At 37.4% G+C, this 21,152-nt stretch overlaps 1 protein-coding gene across 1 annotated transcript; it reads left to right on the top strand.

The window, feature by feature from the left end:
* Nucleotides 1–3,819: 3,819 nt before the first annotated feature.
* LOC131429953 (zinc finger protein 84-like) lies at nt 3,820–6,071 on the top strand. Its single transcript, XM_058594497.1, has one exon. The coding sequence runs from the start codon at nt 4,028–4,030 to the stop codon at nt 5,981–5,983; it is 1,956 nt and encodes a 651-aa protein (XP_058450480.1). The 5' UTR covers nt 3,820–4,027; the 3' UTR covers nt 5,984–6,071.
* The last annotated feature ends 15,081 nt before the right edge of the window (nt 6,072–21,152 follow it).

The raw sequence follows: 21,152 nt of genomic DNA, 5'->3' as shown, positions 1-21,152 counted from the left end.
CCGGGTATCCGGAATGGCGTGCGAGTGGTACGTATGCAACTACGTAAAGCAATTCCATCTTACATCATTTGTGGTCAGGACGGGATACATCCGTGTAAAACGTTGATTACGTATGAAAATCAATTGGTTACATGTCAGTTTTGTGAACAACCTGCACACTACGGCAAACCTTGCACTGAAACTGCGAAAACAAACAAAACAAACAAAAACAAGGACAACCGCTCAACAACGGAAACTAGTGAATGCAGTGCTCCTGTTTCAAAAACACCTTCACCATCTAACCAACTATCAACTGCAATCAATGTACAAAGCGCATCTACGGCAACTGCAAATGAACCCAAGACGGCGATCAACAACGAAAACAAGGAAACGGAAACCGCTCACAACTTCAACGATATAGCAATGGATGATACGAGCAACGGACAAAATGACCTCCAATCTTTGCTAGAAGGAAATGGAAGCTCCTCTCCCCCTAGAAGAAGGGTGACAACGAGATCCAACAATAAAAAAATAATTTTATGTAACAAAAACATGGGTAAATCGGCCACGTAAAGCTATACGCAAATTGGCCTGAATAAAAATTGTTAAAAAAAAACCTTTAGCTGATTCGCCTCTTATAGTATGTTCACATTAGCGCTGATATCAAGTGATATACCGATATACTCGATATCCGATGATATCATGTGCGATATCACTTGATATCCCATACAATTTGATGTAAAAGCGCATCACCATTTTGGCATGATATCCGGGATATCATGTACGATATCATGTCGACTTGTCAAAAATCGCAACTAGCAACAGGGATAATGGCATTGAACGCATTCATTTATAAACGTCACTTTCATAGTGACAATAAACAATCATTATAATTTCAAATTTTTCAACGAACACTGGCGTTCGGAGACCATTAAATGCAAGACTTCAATTATTGATTGCATTGTAGGAGAGAAAAGCATTATTATTGATCTTACTCCTAATGGAAACGTTCAATATGACAGCTTGATTATCAAACGATATCATTTCGATCAAATGTGAACACTTCCACGTGATATGCATATCATCTCGGTGTATCAAGTGATATAAGCGCTAATGTGAACATGGTATTACCCGCATAGCGTTTTGGCTACCTGAGCACCAGAAAGTTGCCAGGACCGATTCAGTGACGGCTGTTAAATCTAATTTGCAAAACAAAGTCGCCTGTATCTTAGTTAGCTGAGAGTTTTTATTTTTTTCATCTTCGCTGAAAATTTCAGATTGCGATTGGTGAAAAATGGGTGAGTTAATTTAAATTATACATTCGATTGGACGTGGAATTTCTATTTCCATTCGTAGTATTGCGATCGAATATGAAATTCTCAATCTGTAATTCGTTCGACTTCTATAGAAATACATTACTCGCATGAAATACAGAATGGAAATTTCACAATCGATCGGAATAACCTAACTAACTTGATTCCAGTCAATAAAGCACTACTAGCGTCTTGTGTTACCCTGATGCTATGTACAGTACAGGTTCAAGTTTAAAAAATACGCGTATCTGGAATTCGAAACCCTTCGACTATACTTCGAGACTGGCCGCGCTGTAAACAGGTGATGTGATTCCCAAAACTTTGATCACCAGCAAAAAATCCCCCGTCAAAAAAGAAGTACGAGCATCTATACCGGTCAAATCGAACGCTAACAAGGTGATATGTTATTTTCTGTATTATTTGTTATTGTATTAGAGAAAAGTTACTGTAGTAGGGAAAAGAAAGCGACAGTAGTCAATGCTGAAATTATCAGGACACTATCGCCAGAATAAAAGCGGAAGCTGCTGAATGACTCAGGTGATTTGCTTTCGTCGTTAGATTTGGATTCGACGGTTCAACGCAACATACACTCAGGCAAAAAATATATGGAATTTCATAATGATTTCGTATGATTTTTAGCCACAAGAATATCGTAAGCGAATCATAAGATCGCCTTATGAAATTCCGAAAACAGGAATTCCAATAAAACGCCTTATGAAATTTATACGAAATTTTTAGGAACATTGTGCAAAAATTCTATGATAAACATAACTTCTCTCATATATTGTGAAGTTCATAAGTTGTTCGTATGAAAACTATAATAGTGATAGATAAGATGTATATTGCAGAGGTATATTTTTCATATTTATCTTATGAAATTTCGATTTTGGTGATTTTTGATGCATCATAAGATTTGCCTTATGATTTTCACTACTCAATTTGCTTGAGTGTACTTGTTTGCACATGCTTAACCGTCCGGTAACGGAGGCAAGTGCGGCCACCCCGGAAATTGTAAAGATGTAAGTAGGATAGGTTTTCCCACAAGAAAACGAATTTCTACTCTTCTAATATTTGGCAGATTGTATTCGGTAATGTCTACCAATCTAGTTGGGAATGGTTAACGCCGGGATGACGTGAATCCAATGAGCGGTTACTGTTGGAGGAATACCAAATCTATTTCAAAGCGATTTCGCCCAACTCATTCTACCTGAGTGAATTGATTTAATACTAAAATTAAATTTAAAGAATAAAAATAATGTAAAGAAAATATATAAGTTTACGATGAGTAAAGATCCGAAATTGAATACAAAATCTAAATAAACAGAGAAGAAGGAGAAGAAGAATGAAACGGTTTTCTTGCGATTATCTTCACTCTGGCTGCCACCCACATTATCAGATCCGAATGAATTCCGAATGGATTCCGAATCAATTCCGAATCGGCGAGAAATTTTCATTCGGAATTTCATGTGGAAATCATAATGGATTCCGAATCAATTCCAACTCCAGTGCAACAACCGATTCCGAATGAACCGGTTCGCCTACAACCGGTTGATTCGGAAATCATTCGGAATTGAGTGGGAAGATGCGGACTGAATTGTCAATTCGTCTACTTCTTCTTCTTTCCTGATTTTGCACGTTTTCGTGCTGATTTTCAGTTTATTTTTCAACGAAAACATTATATAACTGAATATACAAGTTTAAATCTTCATGTTTTTCGGATATACAGAACTAGTAAATAACCAGTTCTTTTTAGAATCCCAACATAAACTATTGAAATTCGCTGGAAATTAACAAAACGGCCTACCTTAGTCAGCATCATCCATTCCTCTAGCTGGAGTGTAGTGAAATGGCTTAAGTCGCATAAATTTCACACTAACACATTCATAAAATGAGCGAATATTCAATGACATTTAAAATGTCACTGTCAATCAGGTTGATCGAGCAGTCAACTCAGGCGAAAATTCTAGCACTGAACCGATCGAGCACTAAAAAATCATGCAGTCGAGTAAGATTTCATTGATCATTCCGTCATTTCGATAATGTGGGCAGCAGTATGACAAACAGCTGGAAACTAGAGTGACTATAATCAGAGTGGCGACAGCTGTTCGTTTGGAATGACAGCTCCCAGTTCCAAACGAGCAAACGACCTGTCAATTCAATGTAGAGCTAATGGAATGTTTTGAATTGTTGCCAAAATTACGGATGAGATGTCGTCACTCTGGTTATAGGCACTCTACTGGAAACCATGTTTCCCTCAGAACCGATAAGACGAAATCCTGGTGGAAACGGTTGTATCATTTGAGATGTATATCTGGCAGCGTTGAGGTAGCCGGGCACCAGAATGGCTGCCAGCCATATTTTGCCCGCTGGCAGCCGTTAGCCAGCCGTCTGAATGCCAAACCAATGCGGATAGGGCCAGAAAAACGATATTCGGATTTACTGAGAACGAATACTGTTTTTTGGAAAAATTATTTGGCATCCCTGGTGCGTGTAGCAGAAACGTCAAATTGCTCGATAGTAACACAAAAACAGTATATTGTGGTCGTATTATGTGGCGTTGATTTCGATTTATGCAAAATTGTATGTGTAATAATCGTATAAAATAATATTAATGTGAAGAATTATGCAGAACCAAAGGTTTGAGATAAAAAACTATCAGAAACAAAACAACGGTTTTACTTGTGCGTGCATTATTGGATCTTCCGAAATCTAGTGTTTTTTAAAGATAATCAGCAATGAGCACAATATCATCACTTCGCTCAGAAGGCCCAGGACCTGTGGGCGTTTCCAACGAATGCCGTTTGCTACTGAACGTAGCTAGGTACTATGGTGTCATCTCCAAGCTCGTAGATATTCTGGAAAGGTGTCAGCCTGCCCCAGTTATCGAATGCCTTCAAGTGATCCATAGACCGGAAGTTCAGTCCATTGTGATTTGCTATGGCGAAATTATCGAAGAATGCTTTTCCGAACCGGACACTGCATTGGACCAGACCGGTGTGAAAGAAGAGGCATTTGAGTTGCGACACACAAAGGAGGAACCAGAATTGAAAACAATACCTAATGATTTATCTGTGGATGCCATCGTTGATGATAATGTGAAGTCTATGTTTTGCTTCGAGGAGCAGTCGGAACAGAATGCAGATGCTGTTGAAGACACCTCGGAAGTTGGATTTGAAGTCATCAATATGGATGAAAAAATGCACCCTGTTGAAATATTAGATTGCGAAGATATGAGCTTGGAATTGAATTCTAGCGATGACGAGAATGCTGTGTCAGAATACTATGTGGAATATTTGCAAGACGATGGGTTAGTTGCAGAAGAAGTTGACGAATCTGATCGACAGGATTCTAGCGTAGGGCAGACACGAAGCGAAAAGAATAACGATGGCATAATTCGATACAAATGTCAGTTTGTTCGTTGCAATGAAAAGTTCCAGTTTGCCGGTGAATATGACGATCATCTTCGGAAGAGTCATTTAGGCATTGCAAAACCTCCGATTGAGCTACAGTGTAAGCATATTGAATGCCCCTTATTGTTCGATGACACCTACAAATTATATCTTCACCATAGAAATCACAAAATGCAGCTTAAATCTAAACCAAAAACACGATTCCGCTGTGAACACTGTCAAGCAGTATTCGTCACGAAAAAGGAACTTATGGAACACATACGCACTCACACGAAAAAGGTCGACAAGGCTGATGGCATTAAAATTAATCTTGTTAGACGATGTGAGTTCTGTGCAGAAATTCTCGACCCAAAGATTAATGAATACAACGTTCACTGCCTAAACGTACATAGTCATGCATTGTACAGTTGTTTTGTGTGCGGAAAAAACTTTCATCTGATGGCCCATCTAAGCGAACACATAAAATCAGGTCACGATACCGAAACGACCAAACAACACATAAATGAATCTCTTTGGAGAGCGTTCGAAGTAGATGCTTCCTCGATTAAAGAATGTCGCATATGCTTTCGGTTATTTGCGTCTCCCAAAACAGAACACCAGCATCGGGAGCACCATCTGAAAGAATTGACTCTCACGTGCACAAACTGCGGTGGAAAGCACTACGAAAGTCACTGTACTGAACCACGTCCGACGTATGCACCCGTGTATGAAAAAGTTCAATGTGAGCAATGTCAACGGTGGATGTCGAAAAAGAACATCAAGGAACATATTGCCACTCATGCCAACGAGCGGCTGTATCCTTGCACAGTATGCAAAAAATCATTCAAAGTGAAACGAACCGCTCATCGACACATTCAAAATCACATCAATGCCCAGAACAAACGCCGAAAATGCTACGAATGCGATCAGGTATTCGAGAATGAAAGCTCTATCCCGGAACACTACCGACTGGTGCACCAGCATCTACGGCCATACAACTGTCAGATTTGCGGAGAAGGATTCTACCAGAAAACCGAACTGGGAGATCATTCGCACACCCACTCGGACAGCGAGCGCCGTCGAATATCGGTTCAAAATCCGGTCGAACACTACCAGCTCGGGAATGCACGGGTATACGAGTGTACCCTCTGTCGGCGGGCGTTCTCGGCAAAGCGAACAACGGTGGCCCATTTCATCGTGCACACGGATCGTCCCTTCGTTTGCGATCACTGCAATATGTCGTTCCGAGCGAAAATAACTCTGGAAGATCATTTGCTAGATGTTCATAAAGTTGAGCAGTAGTTAGGATTTTTGTTTTTCGTACTGATTGTATATCGTATATGCGTATATCGTAAGCGTTCCACACAAATACAACTTTTTAATAATAAGACACATGAATGATTCTTAATTTTCCGAAATCTCGAACAGTCTTGGTCAGGCTTCCCAGCAGTACTGCTTTTCAATGACATCCGCCACGAGATAGCATGAACTGTCGGAGCGCAAAGTCGAAAGCCCAGTCTACAATATTAGGTTTTTTATCGTGACGACACAAATGAACAAGTATTCATCCTTGACAGTTCAGCGGTACTGTTTACAAACAAGCTTAAACAAAAATCGAAGAGCACATCTAAAACGATCATCTTTACACTTTGCAACTAGTCACTTTTATTTAATAAATATCAAAAACAAACCGTATTCAATCGTGAACAAATGTTTTAAAACTTTATTTAGGCGATACGGACCGTAGATGGTCTGATCCAATTTGTCAATAAACAAACAAAAGAAATTTCTGTTTACAAACAGTACTGCTGAACTGTCAAAATGTGTTCATCCGATTGAGGTTAGCAGTGACGGTAAAAAACCTAATGTGTGCAAGCATATGCCGAACTGTAATGGCAACAGCGCTCGCATGCCTAAATGAATGCTGTCACTGAGACAGTTTCTACTCACCAGTTTGATGAGAGTATTCTATCCGGCGAGTAGTCAAACCGAACGGGCTGTTTGTATCCTCTTTCTTTCTGTTCGCTCATTCGCATAAAATGTTACGGGGACAGCCTTAGAAAATCGAAGACATCCTTTGATTTTTAGGGAATTACTGTTACGAAGGGCTGTCGCAAGCCGGCTGTCTCATCAATGTCTCTTGAAGCAATAAACCGGCTGTTTCTGGAGACGAGCTGTGGTTCATAGTGCGCTCGCACTATTTCGGCTGCCTCAATGAAATGGTACTAGTACATACGATTGCGTTGTTGGGATTACCTTTGCAGGAAACTTTAGGGTTTCATTACATTACCATTGTGAAATAAAGAAATTGTTTTAGATTTATATATACTGTCGGCGAAGGCAATGAATTTTAATAACTAACGAAAATTAAAAGATAAACAAAGAGTTTTGTGTAACGGCTCATATATCTGAATTACTGAAGTATTCATCCTTAGTGCTTCCTTCTTATTCCTTAAGAAACAGATACACTAGCATTCATTGATAATACTCCGAAAATATCTTATGCACCCTTATTCTGAATAACGACGTTTTGATTTTTCTGTTTCTTCTAGGATAACTAAACCAATGAATTTTTTAGGGTCGGAAATGACAGCCACAATATTATTATTACTATTATTATTATTTGATGAGTTGGCTAGAGCTGGTGAAACGAATGATTTCGTTGGTCCTGAACCAGCTTTACCACTTTCAACTAGTTGGAAAAAGCACAAGATTCGTTCTTGGGCTGCATCCAAACATGCCAGCTACTAGCGCAGCTTGCAAACTTGCGCTCAGACAAAAGCATGTCTACCAGATTTAAATCTGAAAATGTCAAAGTGTCTACTGTATTTTTCCAAGCATCATTGCAGTATTCTGGTCAGAGCTCTGACTGGACATAGCAAACTCAATGATCACATGGCTACTATTCAACGTGCTGAGTAATATTATTATTATTATTATTATTATTATTATTATTATTATTATTATTATTATTATTATTATTATTATTATTATTATTATTATTATTATTATTATTATTATTATTAATATTATTAATATTATTATTATTATTATTATTATTATTATTATTATTATATTTATTTATTTATTCCCGCTTTCAAACTTAATTGTGGTCGTTCACCGGGGAATCACACCTACATTTTTCAATATATCATTTTTCATTTTTTAAACATAATTTCTTTTCAGAAAGAAAACTTATATATGCAATGAACTCGGCTCTCAGAATGTTTCACTATTCATTTACAATATTTAAAGTTCCAAACGTTTGTTTTTTTTTAATGCGGACACAAGCTACTTAGCCAATTAGAGTAGAAAATTTTCGACATTCTTAGACTTGTAACTGCGGAAGTCGGATCCGAATTAAATTCAATAGTAACCTATGCAGCCTTTTCATTTCAGCCTGATTTGGGAAAATAGGTGCAGTCATGCCTGAGAAATTGAGTGACGTTGTTTGACACATACAATACACATACATACACACGGAGGAATTGCTTAACTTATCCTAGTCGAATGTCAACTTTCACTAGTCGAATTTTCAAGTAATTTCAAAACCTTTTTTCATGACAAAATCAAAATCTATGTATACACACTATGAAATTTTTATAATTCCAATGGCAGATATAAGATTCTTCAAAACCAAATTGAGCTTGAATTCATGTTTAGGTAGTTTTTGTTACTTACCATTTTTGGAAATATAAGTGTACTTTATAGGTAATCGTACTTATCCCCAAATTTCCTAACCAGAACCGGCAATGAAATTCAATACGATGAATCTATAGTGCATCGAAATGTGAGGGCGTGAGGGCCGACTGAAACAGAGAACCAAAAATGTGTACGAGAATTGTAGCAAGCGCATAGAAACTGGATGTGCTGTTTGAAATTTCAAGGCATCGCATCTTCTTCTGCGTGCGCTCGTGATTGCAACATCTACATTTCCAAAATTGGATTGAGCGTAAAAGCACATAGAGGAAATGATTAAGATACTTCTCAAAGTTTACATGAAATTGTCCTTTTAACTGCAGCTCAGTTACTTTTATATCAAGTTTTGTGGTAAACAACGACATTAAGCTAAAGAATTCAAAATATGTATACTGAACACAAGCTTCTACTTGATGAAAGATGCGCTTTAACCGAGTTTTAAATTTTACAATGTAAAGTGACAGTTTTAATGTGTGTAAAAGTCGTGAACTTCTGGTAGCTATGACCAAAATAACATAATAGTTAATATGCCGTTTCTAGAGATAAGATAATTCAATGCATAACAGGAAAAAAATGAATTCCAGATTATCAGCACATATGTATTTTGGAATATATTCCAGGTTAATAGAAACACTATACTATTCATATATAGAAGATAACTGGATATGTCGGGAAGGCTTGAGACCATATTACTCAAGAAAGACATTATTAAATAACTTGGTGAACTAAAACTTTTTTCTAAATAAAACGAAATAAACATTCGAATCTGTTACGGGCAACCATGCTGCATTCCACGCTTGGAAACATGTTTTTTGGAAGAACCGCAATTTTTCATTCAGTTTTTGCATTCAAAGCTTTGTTGTACGGTACCTGCAAATAAGTTTCTAAATGATTTTTGCATTGCTAATTCCGACTCCAAATTTTGCACTCAAGGTTTTTATTCGATTGGTCAATGTACATATAACGAACTTAATGAGTCAGATTTTGTATGTTTCAGTTCTGACTTGGAAAGATTCTTAGTGTCCGTAGTATTGCAACACTGACCATGCAATAGTCCCGTAGACTTACAAGTCGACCGCAAAGTTGAATGCTATTCAGAATCACGCTAACTAGTATCGAATACAGAATCTTTAATTTGAATATATCTTTTGCTACAAACATTCATTCACCGTTTACATCTAAAATCTGATTCAATTGACTTATACACTTGTATAAGAAACGATCGCGCCTTGATATTCTGAAGGAAGAGATAAAGAGGATGGAAATAATGCTCCAAGCACATCAGTACGCGCCTACACTATGAATGTTACTGCCCACAAACCGAACGTAAACTGCCTGAAACGAGCACGCCGAACTGTCTCAGCTCTTTAATCATGAATATAATTTCTTGAAAACAAACTTTTCTTTCTATAGAATTTCACTGATCGATCGATTCATAGAAGATCGACCAAAATAAAAAAATTGACTATTCATTTAAACCAAAGTCCGTTCTTCAATCCATTTCGTATTAGTAGTTTCGTATATTATTAATTATCAATAATATTGTTATCAATGCCTTAACAACGGTGATTGCTATGCGCAATGATCAACCGCTGCGCAAAGCAATCACCAAAGGCAAAACTAAAACCCACATGCTTGCCTCGAATCTTCATAGCAAACCAAGAGCAACAAATTTGAACCGCACCGGCTACTGTCGCAGACCTGGTCAAGGGAGAGTAATATTTTGCTCTCGACAGAAACAACGCAGTGACTGATACCCGAAGTTTACTGTCGCATCAGCGAGAACTTCATGCTTCTTCGGCTGTCGTGGACCATGACAAAATGTCTTGAGATGGAATGAACTGTCGAACGAAGGGAATGACGGCAACGTTGGCTGTACAGAACTATTTGTCTAAGGGCTGTCGTGATGAAACCTATCACAAGGCTGTCATAGAAAAAATTAGCAAGACAGCCTCAATAATAATGTCGCGCGGCGGTACATTTGGGAAGCCTGGTCTTGGTATTACCGGGATTGAACAAAAAATGGTAAAATAACAATAAATAAAACTCCGTTTTTCTGTTTTGTATTCAGCTAAATTTCAAATGTTTTCAAATTTAAACATGAAACATGTCTCCTGATCTATTTTAAATATGATTGTTATGTTTTTTTAGAAGACGGGTACAGCGTGATGGTATAGTCGATGCCTTTAACGCAGCCCACCTGGGTTCGATTCCCAACCCGCACATAGAGTCAGAAAGATTTTCTGGTCCGACTCGGTAAGAAAAAACATTCAACGGAAGTCCTTCGTTGATCAAATACATTGCACAGTTCGGTACTAACATGTGATTAGGGCATATCGTGCGATATGCCCTTTTAAAAGTTACGAAAAATAATGCTCATTACTCAAGTTTTAAACATGAAATTCAAGCATATTGCGCACAATTTCGTAGATTGGGCTTCTATCTACGAGATTATATCGATTATTGTGTTAATGAAGGTTGTAGAGCCGAGCAATAAGCATTATATTTTGTAACATTCGCAAGGGCCTATCGTGCGATATGCCCTAATCAAATGTTACTACCGAGTTGGTCCGATAAATAATCACATTTCTCAGTGGGGAAAAGGCGAATGAACTTAAGGTTTTAAAACATATATAATTAAAACCAAAAAAATTGTATGTATCCGAGTATGAACATCTTCCTTCGAGAAATATTCAAATGTTCACCATCAACAGACACTACGAAACCAATTTCTGTGTCTTTTGTTTCTGTACAATAAAATAAAGAAAATTGATTATTATTTTTAGCGTTTCATAGAATGGATGATGACTGAGAACGAGGAGCAGGTCGCATACAACATTGCGCGAAAAGGATTAGAGAAGTGTTATAATACGCCTCTTAAGAAAACATTTAGATATTTCTAAATGTATTATTATTTTCTCTAGAGAATATGGGTATTTCATTGCAATACGGATGAGAAACATTATTTACAATGATTGTGGTAGAAGTAATAAAAATTTATTAATATAAACACATTTTTCATTCTAAACACACTACATTCTCAGTTTTTTAGTATGCCTTATATATGCCTCAGCAGCCATATAATATACCTCAAAACCACGACGTAAAATACACGTACGTACGGGTATTTCACATCGTGCCTCAAAACAAATCAGTTGTATGCCCCACAACAAGAGACATTATGTCCCAAAATGATGCATTACGCAACTTGAAATGTCAAAATAGAAAAAAAAATCTGAAAAAGAAATATAATTTGCGTCAGTAATTATTTGCGTAATCAACTAATTGCAGTCGGGAAGCAACATTTTCGATCCTCCCAATGCTTCACTTTGTTTTAATAATCGTTAAAAAATCTATAAAATAATATTTTAAATCGAACTTAGTACTGAATCGAGAGCGGGGCATAATGTCCGTAGAGTGACTGTTATAAAAAATAATAACAGTATTTCCTTGTATGTTTAAACCATAAAAAAGACATTAGTTACTGCTAAAAGATAGTTAGAAAATAGGCGCTTTATTTTATACGAATAAAATGCTTATATAGTCGACGCTAAATTTTACATCAAAAAGCTGCCTAATGATATTATCAGCTTATATTTTTCAGCAAACGACAACTTGCATAGCAGAAAGACCCTACGAAAAGTTAGTGTTAAAGTGAAATGTAGTCTCAAAAAAGGCGCGCAAAATTTTAATCACTTGAGTTGACCGAATCGTCACACAAAGCATAACAAGAAAAACCGACACATCGAAACCAGGAATATTTTCAGTGATTGAGCGCAGTGGGCTTACCTCTCGTTTTGTTGGCTTGTACAAATTGGCTCATTGATTTGTTATGGGTTTTTGAATCAGGGGCGTACAGAAGAAATTTGCCGCCCGGGGCAAAATAAAAGCTGAACTCCATCTCCGGAAAGCTGACTTGGGCGTTTAAAAAGAAAAAAAGGTCCCAAGGATTACTTTGCGTGTATGGCTGAGTTTAGTAGCAAGCATGGATTATCCATCAAAAGAACGATTAAAGTCCATAAAACATTCAAGTATTTCCGATATCTTTGACAGTATTTCACCAGACCATTCACGCCGATTATTTAATGAAATTATTTAAAAGTATTTACTTGACACTTGACATGGTTAAAATAAATTACTGGACTGAAATAACTGCCAATATATTCCAATTGTGTAAATAGCGGCCCTTACATGAGCATTATTTTTGTCATTTTTAATCATGACTAAGTAATGATATTTCAAATTTGCATAAGCGGACCTTACACGACCATTAAAAGTGTCATTACTAAAAAAAATATCATTTTAATGAACGCGTATGGTGCAGTAATGACGAGTTTTATATGCAAATTTGAAATATCATTACTTAGTCATCATTAAAAATGACAAAAATAATTAGCAGCTCTTACACGAGAATTATTTTTGTAATTTTTAATGATGACTAAGTAATGATATTTCAAATTTGCATATAAAACTCGTCATTACTGCACGATACACGTTCATTAAAATGATATTATTTTTTAGTAATGACACTTTTAATGATCGTGTAAGGTCCGCTATTCTCGTATAACGGCCGCTAATAGGATCGTACACTCAGAAAAATATTATGGTAACAGTTACTATATAGAGGGCCAACCTGACCGTGCGAGTATAGTGGTTTTCAGCCGACTATTAAATCAGATGATTTCAACAATAGTCAAGTTCATGTTTACTATAAATGGTATCGGCTCTAGAACAGGGCTTGTATTGTGAATCCTCAAACGAACGAAGCAACAAAAAATATCTGCTGTGAACACTTTGCTTAACATAGCTGAATGAGAGACCTATATTAGAGAGAAACTGGATGCGTGAGAGTATATGCTACTGAGCAGACCAATTCCCCTTGCCAAGTAAACTGTCTGTGCTCTCAGTCTCAGTTAACACATGAACTAAGCAATCCATGACAATGTAATGGAATGAAGGGTTCGCTCTCGTTAGTATTGTACGAGAAAGAAGACCTTGCCTCGCGGTGTGCTACAAGACGCGAAGCAAAGTCATATAGGCAATGTTTACGGTTTATTTTTAAAAAGTAGGTTTACAGAAATCATTTTTAACATAATGTTCGCATTCCAAGACCAAATTTGATCACATTTCAAACATACTTTAAACATTTTATAGCAGAAGTTTTGCATTTGAGCCCATTTTCAAAACGATCAATTTGTTTCTTGGCAGTTTACACTGTGTATATATCCTAGAAACACTAAAAGCAATGTTCTTTAAATTAACATTCATCGGAACTAAAAGTTATGAAACTAGTTTCCTCATAGGCATCTACAATATGAGAACCATTCATCAAATGCTAACCTCATGAAGCATAGGTCTCAGCAAGCGGACATATTCATGAACTAATGAACGAACGAAGCAGCTCTCCTGGCTTGGGTTGCGCTGTGAATTCTACCTGACATACGAATGTGTGTGAATAGCACAGATGGTGAAACCCTTTCGTTCATATTCGTTGCTTCAATTTGCAAGCCCTGCTCTAGAATAGTAATATTGAACAGTATATTGTATGAATAACTAATACGATTGAGATGGTTAGGCTAACCATGACCGAATCTTTATTTACATTGTAGTTTTCGCTATAACCAGAGCCATGGTATTTTTGACATTTCACTTCTAGTTATTTCGAAACTAAAGGCAGTGGTTGATTCAACAATGCTGAAGATCAGCAAAACATGAGCTAATGTTAAAAAGTTTTATGAATTTGAATTCTAGAACAAGAACAACAAAATAGTTTCATTGAATTCTATTTTATTTTTGCATCAAATCAAATGATGATGTGCCTGGTGAAATATTGATTATCAACGTAGACACGGAGCAGCATTGCTTGGTTGCAACTGTTGAGCCAAGTCCAGATGCAAACCTCAATGCCCACCTGCCATATATTGTTATTTTTTCCGTCGGATTCGAGCGATTTGAATCCGAGAATCGATGATGTTCGTCGTTTTCATCAATCGCTTGATGTTGTTTCTACAGCGACCGAAAACAAATAATAAAAATTATACAGGACGTCGATTTCACTAGAAAACAGCCGTTACCGATAAAATTGCTGAAAAATTTAATTTCAACGACCGAAACTAGTAAGGCTACAATATTTACTCTCCTGCAAGACCTTCCAAATTGCACAATATAAGTCACAATATACATTTTTTTCAAATCAATCACTGATGTGTTACGAAATTGTCTGCTGTTTTGTAACTTTATGTGACAATAACAAAGTACATCCGTTTATTGACAATTTGTATAGCCAGCACAAATGAAAAACATAGTCGGTTAAAAAACACTATACGATAATGTGCTTACTACATACACTCTGTTGATATGGACTACATGAATAGTGTTTTCAAACTTCATAATTTCTTTTAAACCATGTATCTATTTATGGTAACATTATTATACTGTGGACATATTTACATGGATACAATAACTATTTAACTCCTCATATATATCAAGGCTAGAGAGCAATTTCACCTTACCATAAATTGTGATTTTAACTATTTTTTCTTATATTTGAGATGACTACCATTGTCAGGATGACCATGCCAGAAAAGTCATAAATACAAATAGTTTAGTCAAGTCGTAGTCTTTGTTGTCTAGTAATTTATACAATACATATGGTGAATAGTCATATATCATGATTGTTGCTACTATTTAAGCGTATAGTTGAAATGACAATGGAAAACAGGCTACGGTTACTATGGTATTTTGCTCAGTGTAGCATTAGCTATGTAATCGAAGCTACACGGAACTGCAAAACAACCTAATTTTAAGTACATTCCACCCAATTCGGAGGCTCCGTTCAATAACCTAATTTTAGGTAAAGTGGCTCTAGTTAGTTTCCGTAAGGCACGTGCTAAAATATACTTAAGGATTAGTTTTATTTACTTTACAGTTGAGTCGTATTGATTCAATTTCAGGTTTATACGGTTTACTTAATTTTAGCTTATTGAACGAAACTCGCGCTGTTGGGTGGTTTCGCTCTTCGTATTTTGCCAACAATAGAAGGAGCGAATGAATGAAAAGATTCAAAAGAACTCAAAACTAAGTAAATAGAAGTCAAATAATAGGTAGTTTTTATTTTCCGTGTATGCTATGAATCGGCTGCAAATTCTGTTGAAACAGAAGCGCCAAATTTCACAATAAACGTAATACCAAAACTTTGTTTTGCTTGATGATGTTTATTATCTAATACAATTAAATGGAGATTGTGCCAAATATATTATGTTCTGATCCTATAATTATATTAGTATAATGATAAATTTTCTATGAACGTGTATATATTTTTGAATTCTGGTTCTGGCACCAAGTTATATAAATGATATAATTTTAAATGTTCTACATTAACGATAATATTTGGCTTGTATTCATTTCATTCAGTAGCCTGTCAAGGTTGAATTTTTTGTTTTGCTATAATGAATTGCAAAAATCTGAAGTAATATCTATTTATTTATTTATTTTGGAGCAAGGGAAAAGCCCAGTGGAGCTGGGATTCTATTTCTCCTTCTCCATACGGCATAAAACCTTCTCATCTTTTGTACCAACAAATTACATTTATCCAAATGATACATATTACACGTTATCGTAAACTAATCTATCATCAGGATCAGGAATCAGAACAAATTGGCTCAAATGGCACGTTCCCCTTGATATTTGGAGATTTGTGCCTTGCCATCAATTTGTTTTTAGCATCATTTTCCCGATATATAAGAGGGAAGGATTGAAAGGAAATGGTAAGGGTTGGACTAGGAGGATGGGAAAAATTGACGACACAAAAACACATAAAAGCAGAAGTAAATTCTGCACCCCTAAGGGATGCTGAACAATCTGCTGAGGATCACATTTAGTGGAAGCAGAAGGAAATTATGAACCTCTACGAGGTCCCGAACAGTCTGCTGTTAATAAAACCTCCAACCCCCGAGAGGATTTAGAGATCTTACAAAAGCGACACCATTCTGCACTCCCGGAAGAATGCAGAACGACTCGCAGTATGTACGAGCAGAAGTAAATGCGGTACCCCCCAGAGGATGCCAAACAATCTGCCAAACCCTATTTAAGGTGAATACAGAAGGGATTCATTCACTCCAGGAAGAACGATGAACCCTTCTGACTATAGCTCCTTACCACATTGGGTGAGAAACGAGAGAATATCCTTCAATTTTAGCTCCGCATACACAGACTCAACCATGTATGGAGAACCAAAAACCCGGATACGTAGCTGCGTCAATGCGGGACAGTTACATATCAGATGATATGAAGTACCATAATCGCATTCACACAAATCACACGAATAATACTCAGCACGTTGAATAGTAGCCATGTGATAATTGAGTTTGCAATGTCCAGTCAGAGCTCTGACCAGAATACTTCAATGATACTTGGAGAAATGCAGTAGACACTTTGACATTTTCAGATTTAAATCTGGTAGAAATGCTTTTGTCTGAGCGCAAGTTTGCAAGCTGCGCCAGTAGCTGGCATGTTTGGATGCAGCCCAAGAACGTATCTTGTGCTTTATCCAACTAGTTGAAAGTGGTAAAGCTGGTTCAGGACCAACGAAATCATTCGTTGCACCAGCTCTAGCCAACTCATCAGCCCATTCATTTCCAGTAATACCAGAATGGCCGGGTACCCATATGAAGTAAACAGCATTTGAAATGCTGAGGTCTTCAATTTGAGTTCGACATGCGATCACTAGATTCGACCGTGAGTCATTCGAACTGAGTGCTTTTAAGGCTGCCTGACTGTCGGAACAAAAATAAATACGTTTACCACAGATCCTCTGCTGAAGTGCCGATTGCTTGGAACACAGTACAGTATCTACCAAGTGAATGAGACTGCTCCAGCCTATTTCACGACAGTAGATACCAGCACCAGCACGACCATTCAACAGAGAACCGTCCGTAAAACAAACTATGTGTTCATCAAGTTGTCGTTCCAGACAACCAGACAACCACTCCTAACGAAGAGGATAGCTCACATTGAATGTTTTAAAAGGAAAACTGCATGTGAGAGTTAGGTCACTAGGAGCGAGTAAATACTCATCCCACGGAACCATTTGAGACCACAAGCGAGTGTGACTGGTAGCATATTCTAATGGGTTACTGTTCCAAAGCCCTGTAACCCTAAGACGGTATGCACAAGATAATGCTTCTTGTTCTAGGAACACATGTAGTGGTTTAATGCACAGTAGCGCCTCTAGAGCAGCAGTAGGAGTTGTCGTGAATGCTCCTGTCATCGCCATTAGGACCATCCTTTGGAGATGATTTAGCTTTGACTGAACTGTCGCGACTTCTCCTTTCTGCCACCATACAAGATATCCATATGCTAAAATTGGTCTAACGATAGTTGTGTAGATCCAATGAATATATCTGGGTTTGAGTCCCCATGATTTTCCAAAAGCTCGTCTGCATTGGCCGAAAGCCATGCAAGCTCTTTTAATCCTGAAATCAATGTGAGCAGACCAATTCAGTTTTGAGTCAAGAATAACCCCGACGTATTTAACTTGATCGACCACAGTGACCCCTGAACCAAAGAACTGCAACGGACGAGCTCCTGTAATTATCCTACGATGAGTGAAAAGCACCATTGATGTTTTGCCCAGATTTACAGATAATCCAAACCTGACAACACCATTGTTCAACAGATCGCAGGGCTTGCTGCATTAAATCAAAGAGAGTGTTAATGCTTATACCGGTCATCAATATATGATAATCGTCGGTAAAACCATAAGTCGGAAATCCAAGGTTATTAAGTTTCCTTAACAAACTATCAGCGACTAGGTTCCATAAAAGTGGGGATAGTACACCACCTTGAGGACACCCACAGACACTCAGCTTTCTAATCTCTGGCCTGCCGAAGCGATGATCAAAGAAGTTGATTGCTAAGCATTGCGTGTATCCAGTAAGGGAAAAACCCAAGATATTCCGTTCACGACTGCAATGTTTAACCTCCTGCAGCCATTCAGCCATCGGCACGGAAATACACCTTGACTTAGGAGTTCCTATTTTTGTGGCCTTTTACGACATGGAATAGGAAACCAGTGGATCAATTCTTGGTAAAAAATAATTCCGCCGGATGCCACACGGCTTACCTGTTTGGTGGACTTATACCACCGGTACAGGTGGACCGTAGCGTTATTCTTAGCAGTTGGGAAACCGCTACCGACACTACACGGCTATCTATGCTGCTCAGAGAGGGAAGTTAACATTGATGGTCAACTTCCATGGATGGCCGAGCAGCCGAAAAAATTATATAATTTTAAATGTTCTACATTAACGATAATATTTGGCTTGTATTCATTTCATTCAGTAGCCTGTCAAGGTTGAATTTTTTGTTTTGCTATAATGAATTGCAAAAATCTGAAGTAATATCTATTTATTTATTTATTTTGGAGCAAGGGAAAAGCCCAGTGGAGCTGGGATTCTATTTCTCCTTCTCCATACGGCATAAAACCTTCTCATCTTTTGTACCAACAAATTACATTTATCCAAATGATACATATTACACGTTATCGTAAACTAATCTATCATACTATCTTCTCTAAATATCTATAATTTAATCCTCAATTCATACGGGAAGCTGGCTGGCAAAAAATCTTGAAAATAAGTTTTTACGGTGTTGCGGGACAAATGAAAATCGAATACATTTATATTTAAAAGATATTTTTTATTCAGGCCTATTTGCATACAAGCTTTACGCGGCCGATTTAGCCGATTTTTTGAATAATTTTTTTTTGAGTTGGATCTGGTTGTCACCCTTTTTCTAGGGGGAGAGGAGCTTCCATTTCCCTCCTGCGAGGATTGAGAGGCACTTCGTTCGTGGCTCGTCTCATCATTCATTGCCGCATCGATGGTATTGTTGTCGATTTCTGTCATCTTTTCGTTGCGAGTTGCTGTAGATGCGCCTTGTTGTATATTGGTTGCAGTTGCTGGTTGGTTGGAGGGTAAGTTGTTAACTACAGCTGGTGTACTTTGTTCTATAGGGGATATTGATGGTGTCGTTGAAGGGGATGCTTCATTATTGTTGGTGGCTGTCACAGGTGTACTTTGGTTGTTTGGGGTTGGAGTAAAGGAAGCACCGTTGTCCTTTGGTGTAGTTGTCTCCTTGTCCAGTTTATCACATGGCTTACTGTAGTGAACAGTTTTTTGGCAATATTGACATGTGGCCATCTGATTGTCATAGGTAACAAGTGATTTGCACGGAATTCTTGTATCTTGACCGAAAATCACATAAGAAGGTATAGGCCTCTTCAAGTGTATGCGTAATAAACGTACGCCATTTAGAATACCGAGGAAAAACTCTTTCACTTTTCTTTTTCGATAGAGAGAATCTCTCCGTATTGGAACATAGTTTTGCGAATATATGAATCGGTAACGCTTGAGGGAAGATCATGCACACGCACTTCTATAGCACTATCTTCCATATATACTGGAATGTTGTACTCAATGTTTTCGTGCTCCACATAATGCACATTGTTATTGTCTTTTGCGAATTGAATTGCATCCACCTCTTTATAAAACTGAATGTAAACATCATTATTCGTCTTATTGCATTGAAGTAAATGCACACGTTTAATATCAAGATGCATTTGCTCCTTAAGCAAACCTTCAAGTTCTCGTATCGAAGGTCGAATTTTGCACTGCCTGAAGTCAACAACAATTGTATTCTTTCGTGTCGGCGGTAGCTTTTGATCGTTTGGTTCACTCATTTCGAGGTCGTTCTATTGTTCACTACACAATACTGTACTTGGTTTATTCTGACCCGAACGTAAGCGGTTTTGTTTTATCGACTGACTTGGATGAGATATGAAACCGAACTGATCGAATACATTTGATCAAACTTTGAATGATCGACACATACTAGCAAATGGTTAATTAAATCCATTGTTTATTCTAGCGCGAGGGATTCTGAAGAAAGAGTTTAACCGCAAGTTACGACGATGGATTTTAAAGTCTAGCTGTAGAAGAAGATCCACACAATCATATAATCATATTTTATAATTTTGAGTTGCATTTTTAGATTCTTTGTGAAATTCGGCTAAAAACACTACTTTTCAGTTCAAAAACCATCCCCGTGGAACGAAACAGTAACCGTTTATACATTTCAAAAACCAATTACGGCTCGGCAAAGCAACATTTTAAAATTCTAAGAATACTTAGTTGTGATAAATTTAATTGCAAAAACTTAAGTGTTTTTAGTTTTTTGGAAATCGGTCTAGTTTTGAATAATTGATCAAAAACGCGGCGCGCGCATTCCGCTACATTTTACCTTATGATAAAACTTTTGTTTCGATAGGTTTTAAATGCTAAAAAAGATAAGGAGGCGTTTTAGCCAGCAGTGGCGCTTTATAATACTATCCCCTATTTTCAAAGCAGGTGTGCAGCTGTCACGAAACCATTACTAACGGCTTGAAAGATCATTTGTACTAACGGCTAAGAAGGGCATTTGTTGAGACCGATAAGGAATCATTTATTACATTAGCGATTGAACAGAATAGTTCAAAATTGGCCAACAGAAAAGATGGTGTGTTCCATCAGGACAACGTCAGGCCGCACACGTATCTATGGTGACTCGTTAGATACTCCTGAAGCTAGGTTGAAAAGTTTTGATGCTTTCACCATATAGTTCGGAGCTGGCTCCAAGCGATTACAATCTTCACCTTGCATTGCGAATCTTTGTTAATGATATGAAATCAACACGAAGAGAAGAGTAGAATGCGAAAATCGATTACTAGAATTTG

Source organism: Malaya genurostris, chromosome 2 (genome assembly GCF_030247185.1).
Source record: "Malaya genurostris strain Urasoe2022 chromosome 2, Malgen_1.1, whole genome shotgun sequence".
In the NCBI taxonomy this organism is placed as follows: domain Eukaryota; kingdom Metazoa; phylum Arthropoda; class Insecta; order Diptera; family Culicidae; genus Malaya; species Malaya genurostris.
This window is presented reverse-complemented; position numbering and strand designations above follow the sequence as displayed.

Coding starts and splice junctions, on each gene's coding strand:
- LOC131429953 (XM_058594497.1), top strand. CDS start 4,028: ATGAGCACAATATCATCACTTCGCTCAGAAGGCCCAGGACCTGTGGGC.